Source organism: Anolis carolinensis, chromosome 5, assembly GCF_035594765.1.
Source record: "Anolis carolinensis isolate JA03-04 chromosome 5, rAnoCar3.1.pri, whole genome shotgun sequence".
NCBI lineage: Eukaryota > Metazoa > Chordata > Lepidosauria > Squamata > Dactyloidae > Anolis > Anolis carolinensis.
Genome location: NC_085845.1, coordinates 167,378,597 through 167,398,636, shown reverse-complemented (window position 1 = coordinate 167,398,636; position 20,040 = coordinate 167,378,597). Strand labels below are relative to the sequence as shown.

Below are 20,040 nucleotides of genomic sequence, written 5' to 3'. Positions count from 1 at the left end.
ACGAGGACTCCAAGGTCTTTTTCGCACACACTGCTGTCAAGCCAGGCGTCCCCCATTCTATATCTTTGATTTCCATTTTTTCTGCCGAAGTGAAGTATCTTGCATTTGTCCCTGTTGAACTTCATTTTGTTAGTTTTGGCCCATCTCTCTAGTCTGTCAAGATCGTTTTGAATTCTGCTCCTGTCTTCTGGAGTGTTAGCTATCCCTCCCAGTTTTGTGTCGTCTGCAAACTTGATGATCGTGCCTTCTAACCCTTCGTCTAAGTCGTTAATAAAGATGTTGAACAGAACCGGGCCCAGGACGGAGCCCTGCGGCACTCCACTTGTCACTTCTTTCCATGATGAAGACGACGCATTGGTGAGCACCCTTTGGGTTCGTTCGCTTAGCCAATTACAGATCCACCTAACCGTAGTTTTGTCTAGCCCACATTTTACTAGTTTGTTTGCCAGAAGGTCGTGGGGGACTTTGTCGAAGGCCTTACTGAAATCCAGGTACGCTACATCCACAGCATTCCCTGTATCGACCCAACTCGTAACTCTATCGAAAAAAGAGATCAGATTAGTCTGGCATGACTTGTTTTTGGTAAATCCGTGTTGACTATTAGCAATGACCGCATTTGTTTCTAAGTGTTCGCAGACCACTTCCTTAATGATCTTTTCCAGAATTTTGCCTGGTATTGATGTGAGGCTGACCGGACGGTAATTGTTTGGGTCGTTCTTTTTTCCCTTCTTGAAGATAGGGACCACATTCGCCCTCCTCCAATCTGCTGGGACTTCTCCCATTCTCCAAGAACTCTCGAAGATAATTGCCAGTGGTTCTGAAATAACTTCCGCTAGTTCCTTCAGTACTCTTGGGTGTAGCTGATCTGGCCCTGGGGACTTGAATTCGTTTAGAGAGGCCAGGTGTTCCTGGACAACGTGTCTCCCTATTTGGGGTTGGATTTCCCCCAATCCTTCGTCCATTCCGTGTTGTTGAGGTTGAAGATGGCTTTCTTTTTCTGAGAAGACCGAGGCAAAGAAGGTATTGAGCAGTTCTGCCTTTTCCCTGTCCCCTGTCGCCATCACCCCATCTTCTCCTTGCAATGGCCCTATCGCCTCCTTTTTCTTCCTTTTTCTACCAACGTAAGCAAAAAAGCCTTTTTTGTTGTTTTTTATGTCCCTGGCAAGCTTGAGCTCATTTTGCGCTTTAGCCTTGCGAACCTTTTCCCTACAGGTGTTGGCTATACGTTTGAATTCTTCTTTGGTGATTTCTCCCCTTTTCCACTTCTTGTGCATGTCACTTTTGAGCTTTAGCTCAGTTAGAAGTTCTTTGGACATCCATTCTGGCTTCTTTGCACTTGTCTTATTTTTCTTCTTTGTTGGCACTGTTTGCATTTGCGCCGTGAGTATTTCACTTTTGAAAAACTCCCATCCATCCTTAACTCCCTTGTTTTTTAATATCGGCGTCCATGGAATGCCGCTCAGTAATTCCTTCATTTTTTGGAAGTCAGCTCTCTTAAAGTCCAGAAAGCGTGTTTGACTTGTCTTAGTTTCAGCATTCCTTTGTATTGCAAACTGCAGGAGCACATGGTCACTTGCCCCTAAGGATCCAACCACTTCAACTGTATTGATCAGGTCTTCCACATTTGTTAAGATTAGATCAAGAGTTGCTGATCCCTTTGTTGCCTCTTCTACCTTCTGGATTTAGCTAATGAAATATGCAAATAGATTGATAACTGCAGCTTAAATACTTGGCTGTATAAAAAACCTTTTGCTGAAGTCTATGTTTTATAATTTTTCTTAGCTTTTTCAAATTCTATCACTGGCATAGGCCCTAAAGCACTACACTACCATACACGAACATGTATTTCAAAATGTTATTTGGTCAGAAGAGCATTTGAAAACATCTATTTCAAAAGAAAAAATACCATTCGTAGAAGCTAACTAGCCAACTGTGAGTTTGAGGTAATTTGTGTATAACTAATGTGCATGTTGCTGTTCAGCGCATCTTTCTTAGAATTTAAAGAATTGAAGAGCAACTGATTTCTTTGCTCTTCACCTTCTGGTGAATCAGATGATGGGTAGCCCCATTATCAAAAGCAAAAAAAGAATTAAAAGATATGAACTCCTGGGACATAATATAATAATCTTTTCCTAAATCTAAAATTCTATCCATATGTTGTACAGTACTGCTACATTCTTCACTACATGAAATTTCCATGTGGTGGCAGCAAAATTACAGAAATGTTTGAAGTATCAAAAAGAGAGTCTGATTCACTGTGTTTTTCAGGAGAGAGAGAGACAAGGATAACTACAGCAAGGGCAAAATATTGCCTCCCCAAATAACAATTTCTGTCTTGCTACATGAAATGAATTGTTTCATTTGAAACACGGTGCTGAAGGAGAGTTGTATACCATGTGATTATCAAAAAGACATTTAAATGGGCCTATGAGCAAATTAAGTCTGAAATTTCCCTAAAATTCAAAATGACTAAACTGAGGGTGCATCTGCACTGTAGAATTAATGCAGTTTCACACCACTTTAACTGCCATGTCCCAATGCTATAGAAACCTGGGGTTTGTGATTTTATAAGGTCTGTAGTCTTCTCTGCCAAAGATTGCTGATGCCTCACCAGACTCCATCTCCCAGGATTCTATAGCATTGAGCTATGACATTTAAAAGTGATGTCAAACTGTATTAATTCTTCAGTGTAGATATAGATGTGCCCTAAAGCTATCGTGGTCAGTACATAATCCTGAGACAACATGGGAAAACTCATTAGAAATGTTGATAACACTTGGTAAAGTGAGAAGCAGTAGACACAGAGGAAAACTTCATGACAAGCTGCTAGATTCTATGAAGAAAGTAACAGCCCTGCATTTGCAAGACCCTAGCAGGACTGTTAATAACAGGGTCTCTTAGACCAGTAGTTCTCAGCTTGTGGGTCCCCAAATGTTTTGGCCGTCAACTCCCAGAAATCCTAACAGCTGGTAAACTGGCTGGGATTTCTGGGAGTTGTAGGCCAAAACACCTGGGGACCCACAGGTTGAAAACCACTGTCTTAGAGGTTCGTCATTAGTAGAAGTCTGCTTGATAGCAGCTAATACCAAGATTGAAATTGTCTTCAGATTTATAGTATTAAAGACAGCGACACTGAAAATCATCCACATCTGGAACTTTTATGTTTGCTATATTCTCATTTGATTGGTCTGTTTGCCAGTCCCTTTTCTTCTGATGCCTGAACTAGACAGTATTTCTAAATGCTCAACTGAAGTTTTAAGTTACTGCCATGCTAGAACATTGAGTACTAAAGGAGAAATTTAGCTGGAGAGCAGAATTCTTATTTGGAGGCAATATCCTCATTTTACTTCCCTGTCCTCTCTTGGACCATTTCAGTTCTACGTCTTTCTGAGCAAAGAGTTTTCTCCTGTTCACATATAAAAGACATTAGACTATTGTTTTGCCTTTTCTTTCTTTAATAAGATCTTTTCTGGTAAGTAAATATATGGGAAGAGCAGGGGCGGATACTAGTGTTGCAAATGTAAGAATATATTTCCTGGACCTCCCATCAAATCTGTGGCAAAGGTTCCTCATCTGAGGCATGAGATGGCAAACACTGTGGGTTGTAAAGTTTTCTTTCCACAGGTAAAGATAATGCTCTCAGAGTTACTGAAGAACATGGCTCCCCTGAATATTTTGCAGCAACACTGGGCTTCACAAGCACAAAAGCTATAGAGTATCCCATTGAGACTGTAGGATTGAAAACACCTGAAAATCCTATGATAAGAGGAAGTATAAAATACTTTTTAAAAGTGGCATGAGATTTGTACGAACAAATTATAACTGTAAAAGAGGAAGTAATAGAGGAAATATTTCAAACGTGGAGAATGGATATGGAAATTGAGAGGTAAGATAGCCAAAGGGAAATAAGTAATATAGCAAATGAAAAATATAATGTACTTAGAGAAGCAAGAAGGAAAATGTTACAAAAATGGTACAGAACTTCTGCACAACCTTCACGTTTTTTACCAGGGGTGAAGGACAGGTGTCGGCATGGTTGTAAACAAAGAGGTGTGTTTAATCACATGATATGGGAATGTGACAGAGTACAGGAGTATTGGAGAATGATTGAAGGAGAAATTAATATAATGTAAAATCTTCAAATCATAATGGCCAATAGAAATGTATTACATGCAAGGATACCAGGAGTATAATGTACAAAAGGAAAGAGTGGTTGACAAGTTAATAATGCGTGCTGAAATTAATAGCGTGTGCTCAAATTGTTTTAGTGAGGGGTTGGAAAGATAAAACAAAGTGGACTCTGACAAATTGGTATAATTATATAGTAAATGTGTTAAATGTGGAAATAACAAATTGTAAATTGAACAATATAGACAACATAGAAAATGTTATAATAATTAATAACATGTGGGATCCAGTTAGGAATTATTTAGAGAAAATATTAAGATGTAGAAAAATTGAGATTAAGACTGATATTTCAAATGTAATTTCTGTAGTTTATTGTATACATTTTATGTCCGGGGGAAGGGGGATTGGGGTCAACAATAAAAATAAAAATATATTTTAAAGTATAAAATATAAACTGATGAAAGTTGTCATTCAGAACAATTAAAGGGTTGGTGGTTGCTTGGCCCAGTTCTATCTGATCCACCCTACCTGCTCTTCTTCTCACAGAATGGCAATGACTCTCCAGCAAATGCTGTGGCTCATGGGTTAATAACTCAGCAGTTTCCATGTCAACAAAGTAGCAAATCCACTCGGAATTTTAACCCAGATTTCAACAGAGTAATCCAAGGTACTCACTCCCATCTCCAAAACAGACACTATACCTTGTATTTAAAGTTTGTACTAAAACCTAGAGTGGATTCATTTCTCTACCAACAAGGCAGCCACTATCCAATTGTGGGCAAAAAAAAACCCTCCTTAGAAGAAAGAAGTACTACATTTTTTTATTTTTTTGCAAATGGGGAGAAACAGTTGTGTAAATGTTAGCCAAATGCCTGGCGTCCAGCCTGCTATTTCCCTTCCCCTGCTCAACCTCTTGCTTCCCCCTGCCCCTTCCCCAATTGGATTTGCCCCCGCAGGTGTCCCTGCCAGGTAAGTACATGAAGAAAAAGTCCAGTTTTAGACATGTCCAAAGAAATGGCTGTAGGCTGCATGAAAGCCCACAACTTCGGAATAGTAGTCACAGGGTGCATAGTTTTCGCATTGCTCTTGCTTCATCTCCATGGGGGACTTGAACCTCTCATAGTACCTGGAGATCAGAGAGAGTAAGAAGATGCAATGCTGCTGTTAGGTGATTTAAAACTTTAAAACAACAGTGCTCAGCTTGCCTACCCCAACCCCTTGGTAGGTGAGAACATGCATGACTTTGTTACTCTATTCCAAGTGTGGTGAACTCTCTGGGCCCAATTTGTAGGTTGTCCTTCCTAAGTAGAAGCCTGGCCTTTTGCCCCAGAAAGCCCTGCCTTGATGACATCAGTGACAAAAAGCCACACCGGAGAACCTGCCAGCTCTTTGAGACATTTCTGTGCAAAACATTTGTTTCACTTGGCAATGATAGGGTTGCCACATCGGCACCACCTCATTCCCTATGATTTCAAAGCCAAAACTCAAAGGATAGGTCCTGGTGATATCACTAGGGGAAGCTAGGCAAGGGCTGAGAGGGAAAAGAAGCAACCCTCATTTTTAATACAGTTCTTACAGCACCTGTCACCCCCAAATATGTGGGGCATGCAATGCCTACTACAGCCAGTCCTTGCCATCTGCTAATCCTTATGTAGAGACAATGTACATCTGAACAGGGTCATTATCTTCTGAAATGTTACATTAACTGCATCGAATATCACAGCATATCCTCATTTCCCAAACATCCCTGTAAGGGTCACAATGTTTGAATTAGATATCTGTGTTATCTGTGGGTTCTTGAAGGAGGGTGTGACTTGTCGAAAGTTTTCATGGCCAGAATCACAGGGTTGCTGTGAGTTTTCCGGGCTATATGGCCATGTTCCAAAACCATTCTCTCCCGACGTTTTGCCCACATCTATAGCAGGCATCTATGAGGACTCACAACCTCTGAGCATGCCTGCCATAGATGTGGGTGAAACATCAGGAGAGAATGCTTCTGGAACATGGCCATAGACCCTGGAAAACTCACAGCAACCCAGGGCAGGACTTCTTGATTCCAGTACTTCTGCAGTCTCCTGTTTCTTTTTCTTTTAATTGTGTAAATACAAATGTTGGCATTGTAAAGCTTTCTACCCAGTCTCCTGTTTTCCAAATTAGTCACAATAGATAGCCGTATTTAACTTTTTGTTGTTATTACACCTTTTCAGGTTAACTCTGACTTATAGTGGTACTATCCGAGAGGTTTTTTAAAAATATGTATTCATAGACAGTTTCACTGGCTTCATCTTAAGCTGGGAAAGAATATCTTGCCCAGGGTTACCAAATGGATTTCAGTGGCTAAACAGAGATTCCAGAGTACTAGTCCAACATTCAAGTCATTATGCTGATTCTCATTAAACTCTTACCTTTCATAATATGGATATGACCGCTTCTGCCTTCTCACAAAGGCACTGGCTACTTCCCGCTTTATCTTGATCCCTGTTGTACACACAAATGTTTTAATATGTGAATATGAAAACTCCTACAGAGCAGGCACTAAATGGTTGAAAAGGTATAAGGTATTTTCACAAATGCTGTGAGTGGATTTATGAAATAACTGATTAAGAGGATGTTAAACACAACTCTACCTCAGGTGCATCTACACCAGGCATGGACAAACTACAGCTCTCCAGGTGTTTTGGTCTACAACTCCCAAGTTTCCTAACAACCGGTAGGAGTTGAGGTCCAAAACACCTATAGGGCCAAAGTTTACCCATGCCTGATCTATACTGTAGGATGAATACAGTTTGACACCATAGTTCAATGCTATTGACTCCAATGAGTTGTAGCTTATTGAGGCACTAGCACTATTTGGCAGAGAAGGCTAAAGACCTTCAATTCCCATGATTCCATCGCTATGGCAGTTAAAGTGGTGTGAAACGGTATTCATTCTACAGTATAGATATATCCCTCTGCAGTAGTGGTGCTCAACCTGTGGGCCCCCAGGTGTTTTGGCCTACAACTCCCAGCCAGTTTACCAGCTGTTAGGATTTCTGGGAGTTGAAGGCCAAAACATCTGGGGACCCACAGGTTGAGAACCATTGATCTACAGCATATTGGAGCTTTTTATGATCTTGCTGCTATACAGCAGAGCTTGGGAAACATTACTCCTTTTAGACTACAGATCCCAGAACTACATCCAGCATGATCAGCAGCACTGTGGCAGTGGAATAACTGGGAGTTGCAGTCCTAATGAGTAACTCTTCTAAGCTCTGCTGCCAAGCACCACTGGCTGTATAACTGTAGTGATCCTAATCCAGGAATCACACAATCTACATACTACTGTGTGTCCTCTATTAAATGTTGCAACTTGACCCCTCTTAAATATCAAATGTCAAAATCAGGGATTATGGGATAACACTTACACACACCCATCATTCAGAGAATAATTGAGAAACTGCTAGAGAATATTTGCTAACAAAAATGCTGAAGAAATCTTGGAAAGGAAAAATCCCATTTCAGTTCTTACAGGGTGGCAAAATTGTACCTATCCTAGCAATTCCTGCCAAACTTCATTTAAAAAGTAGAGAAGTCTTTACCTTGATGCATCTTTCCTTCAGACATCTCTTCATCAGATAGAATCTGACAAATTTGGGCCCTGGTCCATGAAAGCATATACCGCAATACATCTATTAGCCCTTAAGATGTTATTCTTGCTACAACACACAAACATGGGGGCTCAGGAAAGTTTTCCCAGAATAACTGGGAAGAAAGGGGCCAGGTGTCCAGCTAACAGGGGGTTTATTCACTGAGGGACTGATTCTCAAATTGCATTTCTGCCAGGTCTCTTAAAACACCTAGACACGTTTGTTTTTCAAAAATTACTTTAAGCAGTGCCAGAAATCACAAGCTTTCTTGTAAAATTCCTCCATTTTATTTGGCACTCTAGGAAATTCCAAAAATCAACTTCAATAGCAATATTATTCATCATAATTGCTGTCCACTTGCGAGGCAAGGATGATTCAGTAGAGGCAAAAGTAATGGGTTTCTAACAAACTTGGCAGTTTGGAAGAGAAAAGCCAAGCCATAACTGAAAGATGATAGAGAGTTCAAGGTACGGTTCTTACCAAAACAGTGCAGTTGGAGGATATGTGATGATGACACAAAGTAGTGAGATATATATGTATAGTATATTAGGTTGTTAATTAGGAGCTTTGCAAGTAAAAGTTAAAAAACGATGTCCCAGACAATGAAAAATTTGGAAGTTTTGGGGAGGAACCCTCTTACCAGTTACTCACCTTCATCGATGGCCCGGTTTGTATCTGAAAAACATAGAAAAGATAGCATGATACACCTGCTGTCCCACAAAGGATGCCTCTCCCCTCCTGAGCACGGTGTTAATTTGCTTTTTTCAACTGTTTCCTGAACATGCCCCACATGGTGCAGTAAAGCCAGGGGTGCAAAACGATTGCTGATAATGGACTTCTAGGGAAGAATTTAAAGCTAAAGCTATGGGGACAAAAGGAACCCAGGAAAACATTTGTCTTTCTTGTGGTGTCTCTTGACACACACAGGTTTCCCTGTGAGTCAGTTCAATCTGCCACATACAGCAGTCTATACTGCTTTCTTCAGTATTCTTCCTATTTGAAAAAAATCCAAAAGAACTTCAAGAACATGAATGTAAACCAGTGGTTCCCAACCTTTTTTTGACCAGGGCCCACTTTCACCAGGGCCCACTTGATTAGGGACCACTTTGACCAGGGACCACTTCAATGGGTTACAATTCAGTTTTTGGTCAACTTTAGATTTGGTTTGGTTGTTTGGGGTTCAGAAAATTGCTGATTCAGAAAATTGCCACATCAGCTCTAGTTTCTGATACAGAATATATGCCATCCAGTAGCCGCCATCTGCTCGTCCACAGAAAACCACATTTAATAATCTAGAACTAATGTGGTCTGCAGAAAGGAGTGAAAAGAAAATAAATTAAATAAATTAAATAAAGAGGAAGGAGGTTCGCAAACCACTGACGTAAACTCAAGAGTATAGTGATGCTTTTAAAATGGATAAACAATCTATCACAAATGTCAAATTTAATCAGAGAAAGTGGACTAGCTAAACCTTGTTGGCATTTTTGCTCATTCAGCATTTTCTATTTTTGCCCATAATTCAATTTAAAATGAGGAAGTAAAGACATGTTTCTATCTTACCCAAAGATTGTTTGAAGAAGAGGACTTGTTCCCGGCACACTAGAGGAATAAGCAGAACTGTTCCAAATTGAACTGGCCAAATTGGAACAGATAGGGCAGAAGTGTCAAACTTGCGACCTTCCAGATGCCTGGGCCTCATACTCCCAGGAGCTCTAGCCAGCTTTTCCAATGGCCAGGAATTTTGGGAACTGAAGTCCAAAACACGTGGAGAGCCACACGTTAGACACCACCGATTAAGTGTACATATTCAGGCTCCTGGCCGCAACAATGTGGCCAGGCTTAAATTATTATTCTGTTATGATGATATTTATTTATACTTTTTCTCTGCACCAAGGAGACTCAAAGCAGCTTACATTAAAAACATTTCAATACAATTTAAAATCCACAAATATACAAACATTAAAATCAAATTAAATATTAAAATAAAATCCGTAAAAATGAATTAAAACTTATCCAGAGCTAAAACTACAGCATACCATGACATGATCTTAAAAGCCTTATTCTTTAAAAGTTTGCCTGAATAAAAAGTTTCCGAGATTGTTGTTGATGATGTCACTTAAATTGGTCCAGGTATACGCTCGCTCTGTGCAATAATGTTTTTACTGACTGTCATGTTTAAATGTTGTTGTTTTTTTTCTAATGTGGAATTTTTATTATAATTTGTATGTTACTGTCATTTTATACTTTTGATATTAATGAAGAAATTGTGGCATTGAATGTTTGCCATTTATATGTATGTTAACTGCCCTGAGTCCCTTTGGGGAGCGAGGGAGGTCTAGAAATTAAGTTCTGTGAATATCCATTAGTTTAACAAGCACTGGCTGTACACTACAGTGCAAATCTTTAAATCTTTCTGTATTTTTCTTCTTTTTTTATATGTGTGTATTTTATTTTACTTCTTGTTTTTCACTTTCATGAATGTCTGTCATAATTTCTAAAATAATTAAAAAAAATAAAAAATAGAAATTAAGTTTTATATTATTATATTATTATTATTAATTTTATATGTCCTATTTTTGGATTCCAGCAGAATATTCTTTGCTGCCTATGGGATTTTGGAAACTGTAGTTCCATAAAGTAACTTTTATGCATTCTAGTTCACAATGAGTTAAATGAACATGATTCTGCTCATTAAACTACAAACTAAATCTACTTTGTCCATGGCTATGCAGAGATTATAGGACCTGGGTGATGCTATTTGTCCTGCCCCTAAAAGCATCCATGTGTGAGGAGGTCATGTTATTACCACAGTGGCAAGATAAAACCTATAAAACGTGATGGGCTGAGGTAAGAATCCCATACTTTGGTGCATAGGAAGAGCTTAAAGCTAGTTGCTAATCACCTTCCCACTCCCCTCATAAAACAAGGTTTTGTTCTCTCACGAAGGCTGGATTTACACTGCACTATATTCCAGGATCTGATCCCAGATTCTCTTCTTTGAACTGGATTATATGAGTCTACACTGCCAGATAACCTGAAATAATCAGATAATCTGGGATCAGATCCTGGGATATAGAGCAGTATAGATCCAGCCTTACGCCCCTTCTACGCTGCCCCATATTTCAGGATTTGAGTCCATTTTATCTGCTTATCCCAGATTGTCTGGCAGTGTATACTCATATAATCCAGTTCAAAACAGATAATCTGGGATCAGATCCTAGGAAATAACACAATGTAGATTCAGCCCGAGTCGACACTGCCAGATAATCTGCGATAAACTGATAGTCTGAGATCAGATCCTGGGATATAGGGCAGTGTAGATCTAGTCTTTGTCACTTGTTGAAAGAAGGAATGAAAACCAATAGAAAAAATGACATTAAAATTGGAACATTCCTATCAAAATTACCCTCCAGATGTTTTTAAATCATAAGTTTAAACACCAGAAATCATTGCTTGTTACAACGATAGAATTCTTTGTCCCCACTTGTTATATTACTTTTGACGTGTAACTTTGCTGCAACTTTGTTATCCAAAAAAAACAACAACAATTCACTGCAGGTAACACTACATTTCACTGGTAATGCATTAGTTACTCACAATCTCTGGCAGAGATTGCTCCTACCTGTACCTGGAGTAGACTTACCTGCTTCGCAACAGCAGGGGGCTGTCAGGAGGACCATGGCAAACAACAGCACCATCAAAAGGTTCTCCATCTTCTCCTGTTCTTAGAAAATGCTTTTGGTGTCTCTCTAATTCGTCCTGAAGATATGGACGTTTCTCAGGAGCGTTTGCCTTTCAACAGCAACTTATATATGCTATCACTAACTAGAGCAGGCCCCAGGCCAGGGAGTCCCTGACACTTTGCCATTCTTCTGTCCTACTTCCAGTTCAAAATTTTCTATTTGGGTCAAAAGACATTTGGTTCTGGCAGCCATCTGCACATCTGCCGTAGGCCGGAGGATCTTCTGGCATTCCCAAAGGACAGTGAGAACTCTTGCAAACTCCTAGCAAAGAAAAGAGCTCAGTGACAAACATCATTCTGAGGAGGGGAGAAAGCCTCATTTTCAACTGTGTTGAGAGAAAACAAACAATTGAGTCTTGAAAGGGTCAGATATTAAAAGGATATACAATAACAGATGGGTTCAATCTTTTTCCTCTCACTCCTGGGATCCATCATCTTGTTAACTGCACTGCAACAGATGCTACAGCTGTAGGAGCATAGATGGCCATTGTGAAGATCTGAAACAGCTGCTCCGTAGATTAAGCAACTATTGATGTGGAACAATTTTACCATCCGAGTACAAAAATAAGAGGTTATATCAGCACCAGGTGCTGATTTTTGAAAACAATTTTGAAACCATCTGAATTATGATCACGTGGAGCATGTTGGAAATGCAGAGATCTGCAATAACATGTGTATAACCAATTGCAAACCTTTCTAGAAGGAATCCAAGTTTTCTCTAGAATAGACTAACCCTGAAAACAAGGGTTATCAAGCTCTGTCATGTGCACATCTTAACTATACTGTTTAAATATGTGTGCTGAGTGATGCTTATTTTTTACTCGCCCCAAATCTAATCTTATTGAGAAAAACTCTTGCAATTAGGTCAAATATCTGGCTGTTATACACACAAAATGTTTCCAACTGGCTCTCTAGTTATTGTTGAACACCATTTACTATCAGCTTTTGCCAGCCTAGTCATTAACACAGATGATGGAAGAGTAATTCCTTAATCTCTGGGTAGTCAGCATCCCTCACCCTTGCCTTTACATTTTTAGACGACATGCTGCTTATTTTATCTGTGGCAGCCATATAGTCCAATACTGATCCATGAATTTGCCTTAGAACTCATAGCAACCTAGTTGTCATTTTATCAACAGCATGCACCTTTCTTGCATTCATGGTTACAAAAATACATGCAATGGACTTGTATAATGATGGCTTAGGATTGATCTGCATGGCTAATTTTACAGCCAACACTAGCTCATTTTTTCCAAATTATTTTAGGTTTTTGGATGTTTCCTCACTTGTCTGGCTTAAGAATTACTACATCAATTGTTCATTGAATTCTCAAAAGATTTTTCAGGATATTCAAATGCAAGCTGGGCTCAAGTGGAAGCACATAAAAGTTCAAAATGCTGCAACCACAGGGGGGAAATGTCTTCTTAAATAACACAGTCATGTGAATTGGTCTACAGCAGTGGTTCTCAGCCTGTGGGTCCCCAGATGTTTTTGGACTACAACTCCCAGAAAAAAAGCCAGTTTACCAGCTGTTAGGATTTCTGGGAGTTGAAGGTCAAAACATCTGGGGACCCACAGGTTGATAACCACTAGTCTACAGAAAAATAATTCTAAGATGTCTTTGAAATTTGCACTCCAATCAAATGAAACCATGTTCCTTCTTTAAGATATAATAATCAAATGACCCCCTGTTTGATGTGGCAAGCAAAACTGCTATGCAGTTGCCAGCCCAGTACTCCAAATTAAGTGACAATATTCCTGTTTGCAGATTTGTTCATAATGACATTTGATGAATTTTAGCAATTACTGAAGTTGTATACATAAAATATTACTATTTTGCATATGATTTCCACCTCCTAAAAGTAGTAACAGTTAGATACAATTAGTAACAGATACTTAATTATTGAAACATTTTTTTCCTTTGATTTTGTATCAACTCAGCATCTCCAGGCCATTGCAAGCTCATTTGTCCGGACAATCAAAGCCATCTAACATCTGATGCAATATTTCAAGACAGGGGAGGCCAACTGGCAGCCTTCAGGCTAAAGCAAAGCAAACTTCCCAAAGCAAATTAAACTGTTCTCTTGCAGTCCTTTGCAGATTCAGTCATGCTGTGTGTGCTAAAATGTCTGTTCACATTGTCAGACCTTTAGAAAAAGAGAATCACTTTCAAGTTGAATTTGAAAGAATTGTTTGAAGGGAAGATTTTCATAGTTTAGAATGGTAGTTCCTGGGTGAATTTTCAGTAATGAGGGGCTTTGACACTGGTGAAAGATCATTCAGAGGCAACAGCAAAGGCACCATAGTTATACATAGTTTTTAAAAGAGCTAGTACTATGCAGAAGAAGGTGATGGTAACCCACTTCTGACACCTTTTACTTTGAAAATCCTATGCTGAAACAAACCAAATATGGTTAATAGCTTGTGAATTTATTTATTTATTTATTTATTTACAATATTTGTATTCCGCCCTTCTCACCCTGAAGGGGTCTCAGGGCAGATCACATTACATACATATAGGGCAAACATTCAATGCCCATAAACACATCGAACAGAGACAGAGACAGACAGACGCAGAGGCAATTTAACCTTCTCCTGAGGGGATGTTCGATTTTGGCCACGGGCGGGAGCAGCTGCTTCATCATCCACTCTGATGGCACTTCCTCACTTCCTCATTCCAACGTTGTAAATTAGTTAAACTTGCCTCCCCACTTTTTATAAGTGGTACCTTATTTCCTACTTGATAGATGCAACTATCTTTCGGGTTGCTAGGTCAGCAACGAGCAGGGGCTATATTTTATTTTTAATTGACGGGTGCTCACCCCACCACGGGCAGGCCTCGAACTCATGACCTCATGGTCAGAGTGATTTATTGCAGCGCTTACCAGCCTGCGCCACAGCCTGGCCCTGAATGGGCCAGGGAATGATCTTTTGATATCTGGATTGAGAATGTGCCATCAGAAATTACAGAAGGTAACTAGTAATCTGTCCCCCTGGCAGATTACTAGTTAAGAGCTAAGAGTGGTTCATGAACAGGTCCTGGTGGATGGAGATATTCCTTTAGTATTTCAGTTAAAGCAGTGGTTCTCAACCTGGGGTCCCCAGATGTTTTTGGCCTACAACTCCTAGAAATCCCAACCAGTTTAGCAACTGTTAAGATTTCTGGGAGTTGAAGGCCAAAAACATCTGGGGACCCCAGGTTGAGAACCACTGAGTTAAAGTTTAGAGAATATGTTGAGCAAAAGAAGCAGGTGGTTCTGCTAGAAGAAACAGTTTGGAGTTTGGAAAGGGCAGTGGTAGACATAGAGATGGGGAGAAAGAGAGATGGTGGAGGGAGGAATGAGAGAGAACTGTGACTTGACTGGAAGGTTGAAAGCACTTTGAAAGGGGAATGTATGGCCTCTCTCCAGAAATCTGATGCAGCATGTCAATTATCTTGCCTTGTAGCAGTGGCTAGTATATGCCACCACATGTGCTCTATCTGTATATTTATAAATAACATCATCATACTCACCCTTCCAAACAAGGCCAAACTCAGACTGTAGGAATGTGTTACCAGTTAAAGGAATGGTACTCCGTAGATTACATATGCATCATTCAGAGAAAAGGACTAAGATGATATGGATATGTATAGCATTATTATATGTTTATTTGTATCAGTGGTTCCCAACCTTTTTTGACCAGGGCCAACTTGACCAGGGACCACTCTCCAATATTAGATCCAAAGAGTTTACAAATCTGTTTTTGATCAACTTTAGATTCAGTTTGGCTATTTGTGGTGCTGATTCAGACAATTGTATTGGATAGACCACATCTGCTCTAGTTTCTGAAATAGAACACATGCCATCCAGTAGTCGTCATATGCTCACCCACAGAAAGCCATATTTAATAACCTAGAGCTGATATGGTCTATCCAATGCAATAGTCAGCTCTGTGAAAAGGAGCCAAAATAAAATAAATAAATAAAGAGGAAGGAGGTTCGCAGACCGGATTTTCATTCTCACAGCCCACAGGTTGAGAACCACTGATTTATATGTAGAAGTGCTATGCTGGAAATAATTATTATCCTTTAAATAAAAATAGATTTCAGCACTACAGTGACAAAGGCTGTGGCTCATATAACTTGTTCGCTTCCTAATCCAGTCCTGAATGTGGAGGCCAACTTTTGGTTCTTTCTGTTTAAAACACATTCTGCCTGAACAGCACTAGGAACAGAAGACTGTCCTCTGCAGCCTTTTAAAACAGAAAGCTGTTGTAATCTGTAATACAAGTAGAACACATGGGCACTCATGTATTCAGGAGTATGTAATATGCCAGCTCTGCTTGGAAACATATGGCCTGTCACTGTTCTTATTGCGAGTCAGGGGCCTGCCCAGGACCATGATAATCCATGCACAAAGGATTCCATTAGTGAGAAAAAAGTGGGCCCTGAACTGGACCAAGAGCTGGAGAACAGAGTGACTCACTATAATGTAGAAACTAGCCACCCTTTCCCCATGACTGGTTGATTTTTACTTATTTCGTTGTTTTGGAATAGTTTCTATCTTTCCAATGTTATTTGTTGAACAGGCTGGCTTAAATCCCTTTATCTTCTCTCCCCACTAAATTTTTGGGAGTGACTTTTTCTGAAACATTGTGCATGTCATATAATGGCAAAGTGTTTTTCCCCTTCTGCTCTTTGGACTTTGAAATAAATGCATAGCCAAGGAAACATTATGTGTCTTTAAAAATTTCCTCTCATTTTCTGGGAAATGCTCTAATGTTAACATTGGAGTGCAATGCCTTAATAATAACATGACACTGTAAGCTGCCTTTTTTGGCTGCTTTAGTCTTTGGTTACTTTGGAGGAGTTTGCTTAGTCAATCATTTCAGGCTATCCAGCAGTGTAACAGCACACATCTCCTCAAAGGAAGATGAATTGTTTGAGCCCTTAGTAACAGAACCATCTGTCCATTCCTTACCATATACATAAGGAAAAGTTATCTATTGACACGAGTCAGAGAACATGAAAGGCACTGCAACTAACTCAACCAGAGAAATCAGCCATAGCAGAGCATGTGATGAACTAACCTGGACAGAGTATATTATTTGAGAACACAGTAATGCTAGACCACTCTCACAACCACCATGTCAGACTACACAGAGAAGCCATTGAAATCCATTAGCATGTGGACAATTTCAACAGAAAGGAGGAAACCATGAAAATGAACAAAATCTGGCTACCAGTATTTAAAAAACTCCAAAATCAGAACAGTAAATAAAAAGCAACACTCTGAAACCAGAAGAATTCCAGACATGAATCAATCAGGGGCAGCTAACGACTCTGAACAAAAGATCCCCCCAGGCCAGGATGTGAAGCTGGGAAGGCCATTTAATGCTAATCCAGGTGATTAATTACAACATTTACATTGGCCTCCAACAGACAAGAGTTCTTTCCCCCACCCAGGACCTTCCACAGATATATAAACCTTCCTTGCTTCATTTCTCCATATACCTCACAACCTCTGAGGATGCCTGCCATGGATGTGAGCGAAACGTCAGGAGAGAATACTTCTGGAACATGGCCATACAGTCTGGAAAACATACAATAACCCAGAGAATGGTTCCTTAAAAAAAAAGTTAAGGTATGTTATTAATTCTTGCCAAAAAAGAAACAACACCCTTCTCTAACTCAAGCCACGAAAGGTGAGAATCCATCCCAGGAGAACCTAAAAGACACACCAACCCACTTTTTATGTCATGGTATTGCTTCTGTTCTTATCAAATGCCTGGCAGGGGAAATGGTAGTGGAGGCTCTTTGGTGCTTCCCCCCAAAGGGAAAAGAGAAGCAATTTCTTTTAAGTTTTTCTGGTATGGAGTAAGCTTTCATCTTTTCTAACCGTACTCAGAGAAGGGGATGGTTCCTTACTTGTTAAAGGTTAAGGTACAGTACTCACACTGACCTGTAGATAAGTCAGTTCAGGTTTTGGGGATCTATTTTTTGGCTAAAACCTCTAGATCTATACAAGAGTATATTCAGTAGTCTTCCTGTTGTAATAGCTGTGAGATAATGGGTTTAGAGGACTTGGCACTTGGCCCTCATAGGAAAATATGTGGCATTTGTGCACTTGCTTGATAGGAAAGGTAAAGGTAAAGGTTTCCCCTGATGTTAAGTCCAGCCGTGTTCAACTCTGGAGGTTGGTGCTCATCTCCATTTCTAAGCCGAAGAGCCGGCGTTGTCCATAGACACCTCCAAGGTCATGTGGCCGGCATGACTGCATGGAGCACCGTTACCTTCCCGCCGGAGAGGTACCTATTTATCTACTCACATTTGCATGTTTTTGAATTGCTAGGTTGGCAGAAGCTGGAGCTAACAGCGGGCGCTCACTCCGCTCCCGGGATTTGAACCTGCAACCTTTCAATCTGCAAGTTCAGCAGTTCAGCGCTTTAACACACTGTGCCACTGGGGCTCCTCTGCATGATAGGAAGGAACATTTAAAAAACTCTCAGAAACCTTGGAGATCATTCATATCCTATAGGAGCAGAACTGGGCACCAGTCAAGAGTTCACTATGTTGCCGTAATGTAGGACTTTCAAATGTCTCCTTATATTGTGCCAGCATTTCTCTAATACAGGGCTTTCTATGCTTAACGTGCATCAGATTACATTAGTACAGTATATTAACAATTTCATAGTGCACAACCTTGGGTGGTTTGACTCTGTTCGTGTCACCACTATGTTTTCCGTTATTTGCAAAGGGACCTACATAAGCTGAAATGGATATTGCACATATTTCACAAATGTAAAAGGCTTCTATGTGTGTTTAACATCGCCACATTTAAAGGAAGGTATCCAAATTGCTGTGGTCAGTCATGGACTGAAAATATATTGACTTAATCACTTAAGAGTGGCACCAGCTTCATGGATGTGCTCATTTCTTTGGTGTTGACAAACACACCAAACGGGTATGCTATGTTCATGCGAACTGGTGAATTCGTGGGTGGCCTGCTCACTGTTTGGGAGGTTAATGTTCTTACTTGATTTGGCTTGAGATAGAAGCAAAGTTAAGCCTCTCAGACCAGGCTCACCTGGATATTTCCAAATATTTGTGGTTTTGGTAACAGGACCATAACTTCTCACAGTATAGCTCTATATCTTGAGAGCCTTGAGTCAATGAAACATCCTAGTTTGGGCTGGCAGTCACAAGAGCACAGAGATGGCTTCACGGATTAGCATGTATTGGTATCTATTAGTGGTAGGTACCTGGAAAAGTCATTTTTAACCTAAAATGTACTATTACTTGTTGGAAAACATGTACATTGAGGCAGTCTAAGGTATTTATTACTGCATGTCTATAAATTAATTCAACATACTAACTCTTGGGCATGGAAGATCCACCTCTCTGCTCATTTGTCTTCCACCATTCCTCAGTGGCTATTTCACTGTAGACTCACACATGCCTTCTTCTCTCACTGCCTCAACCCATGCATATTTCATGTGTTGTCGAAGGCTTTCATGGCTGGAATCACAGGGTTGTTGTGTGTTTTCCGGGCTGTATGGCCATGTTCCGGAAGCATACTCTCCTGACATTTTGCCCATATCTATGGCAGGTATCCTCAGAGGTAGTGAGGTATATACCTCACAACCTCTGAGGATGCCTGCCATGGATGTGGGTGAAACTTCAGGAGGGAATGCTTCTGGAACATAGCCATACAGCCCAGAAAACACACAACAACCCCATGTATATTCCTTTCTCTCTTCTTTAAATATTTATAGCATTTTTATATACTTATGTATAAGTCGAGGAGCCCTCGGTGGCACAGTGTGTTAAAGCACTGAGCTGCTGAACTTGCAGACCGAAAGATCGCAGGTTCAAATCCAGGGAGCAGAGTGAGCGCCCGCTGTTAGCTCCAGCTTCTGCCAACCTAGCAGTTCAAAGATATGCAAATGTGAGTAGATCAATAGGTACCGCTCTGGCGGGAAGGTAACACGGCTCCATGCAGTCATGCCAGCCACATGACTTTGGAGGTGTCTACAGACAACGCCGGCTCTTCAGCTTAGAAATGGAGATGAGCACCAACCCCCAGACACGACTGCACTTAACATCAGGGGAAATCTTTACCTTTACTTGTCAAAAAGACAATCCAAAAAGCCTGGGTCGACTTATAAATTGGTCAATGAAAGCAATGTACCTTAATTCTGATTTTAACTCATCCCCTTCTCTGAATAGAGTAATGAAAGTTAAGAGCTTAGTCCATTCCAGAAGAGCCTAAAAGCAGCACTGACTTCTTCTAGTCTCTCTGCCTCATTTCTGTCCTTTTTGAATTACTGGATAGCAGCAGCCAGGGATAAGTCAGCTCTCTGGGGCAACATTGCCTTCCCCCCTCTGTGAAATGATCCCCAACTTATCCACATATCATATCAAAATTCACAATTCTGTCCCCATACCTGCCCCCCCCCCCCCCATATATATATGGTTGACTTATACATGAGTACATATGATAATAGCCCAGTTTCAGTTCATTCCAATGGGACATTATAAAGGGCCTTCGGTTTGCTGGTCTA

At 40.3% G+C, this 20,040-nt stretch overlaps 1 protein-coding gene across 1 annotated transcript; it reads right to left on the bottom strand.

The window, feature by feature from the left end:
- Positions 1 to 4,475: 4,475 nt before the first annotated feature.
- LOC100566807 (matrix Gla protein) lies at positions 4,476 to 11,772 on the bottom strand. Its single transcript, XM_003221068.4, has 4 exons — positions 11,398 to 11,772; positions 8,406 to 8,429; positions 6,534 to 6,606; positions 4,476 to 5,254 (listed from the first exon to the last, which is right to left on the bottom strand). Exons 1-4 carry the CDS (start codon positions 11,465 to 11,467, stop codon positions 5,125 to 5,127), a joined length of 297 nt encoding a protein of 98 aa, XP_003221116.1. The 5' UTR covers positions 11,468 to 11,772; the 3' UTR covers positions 4,476 to 5,124.
- Positions 11,773 to 20,040: the final 8,268 nt, after the last annotated feature.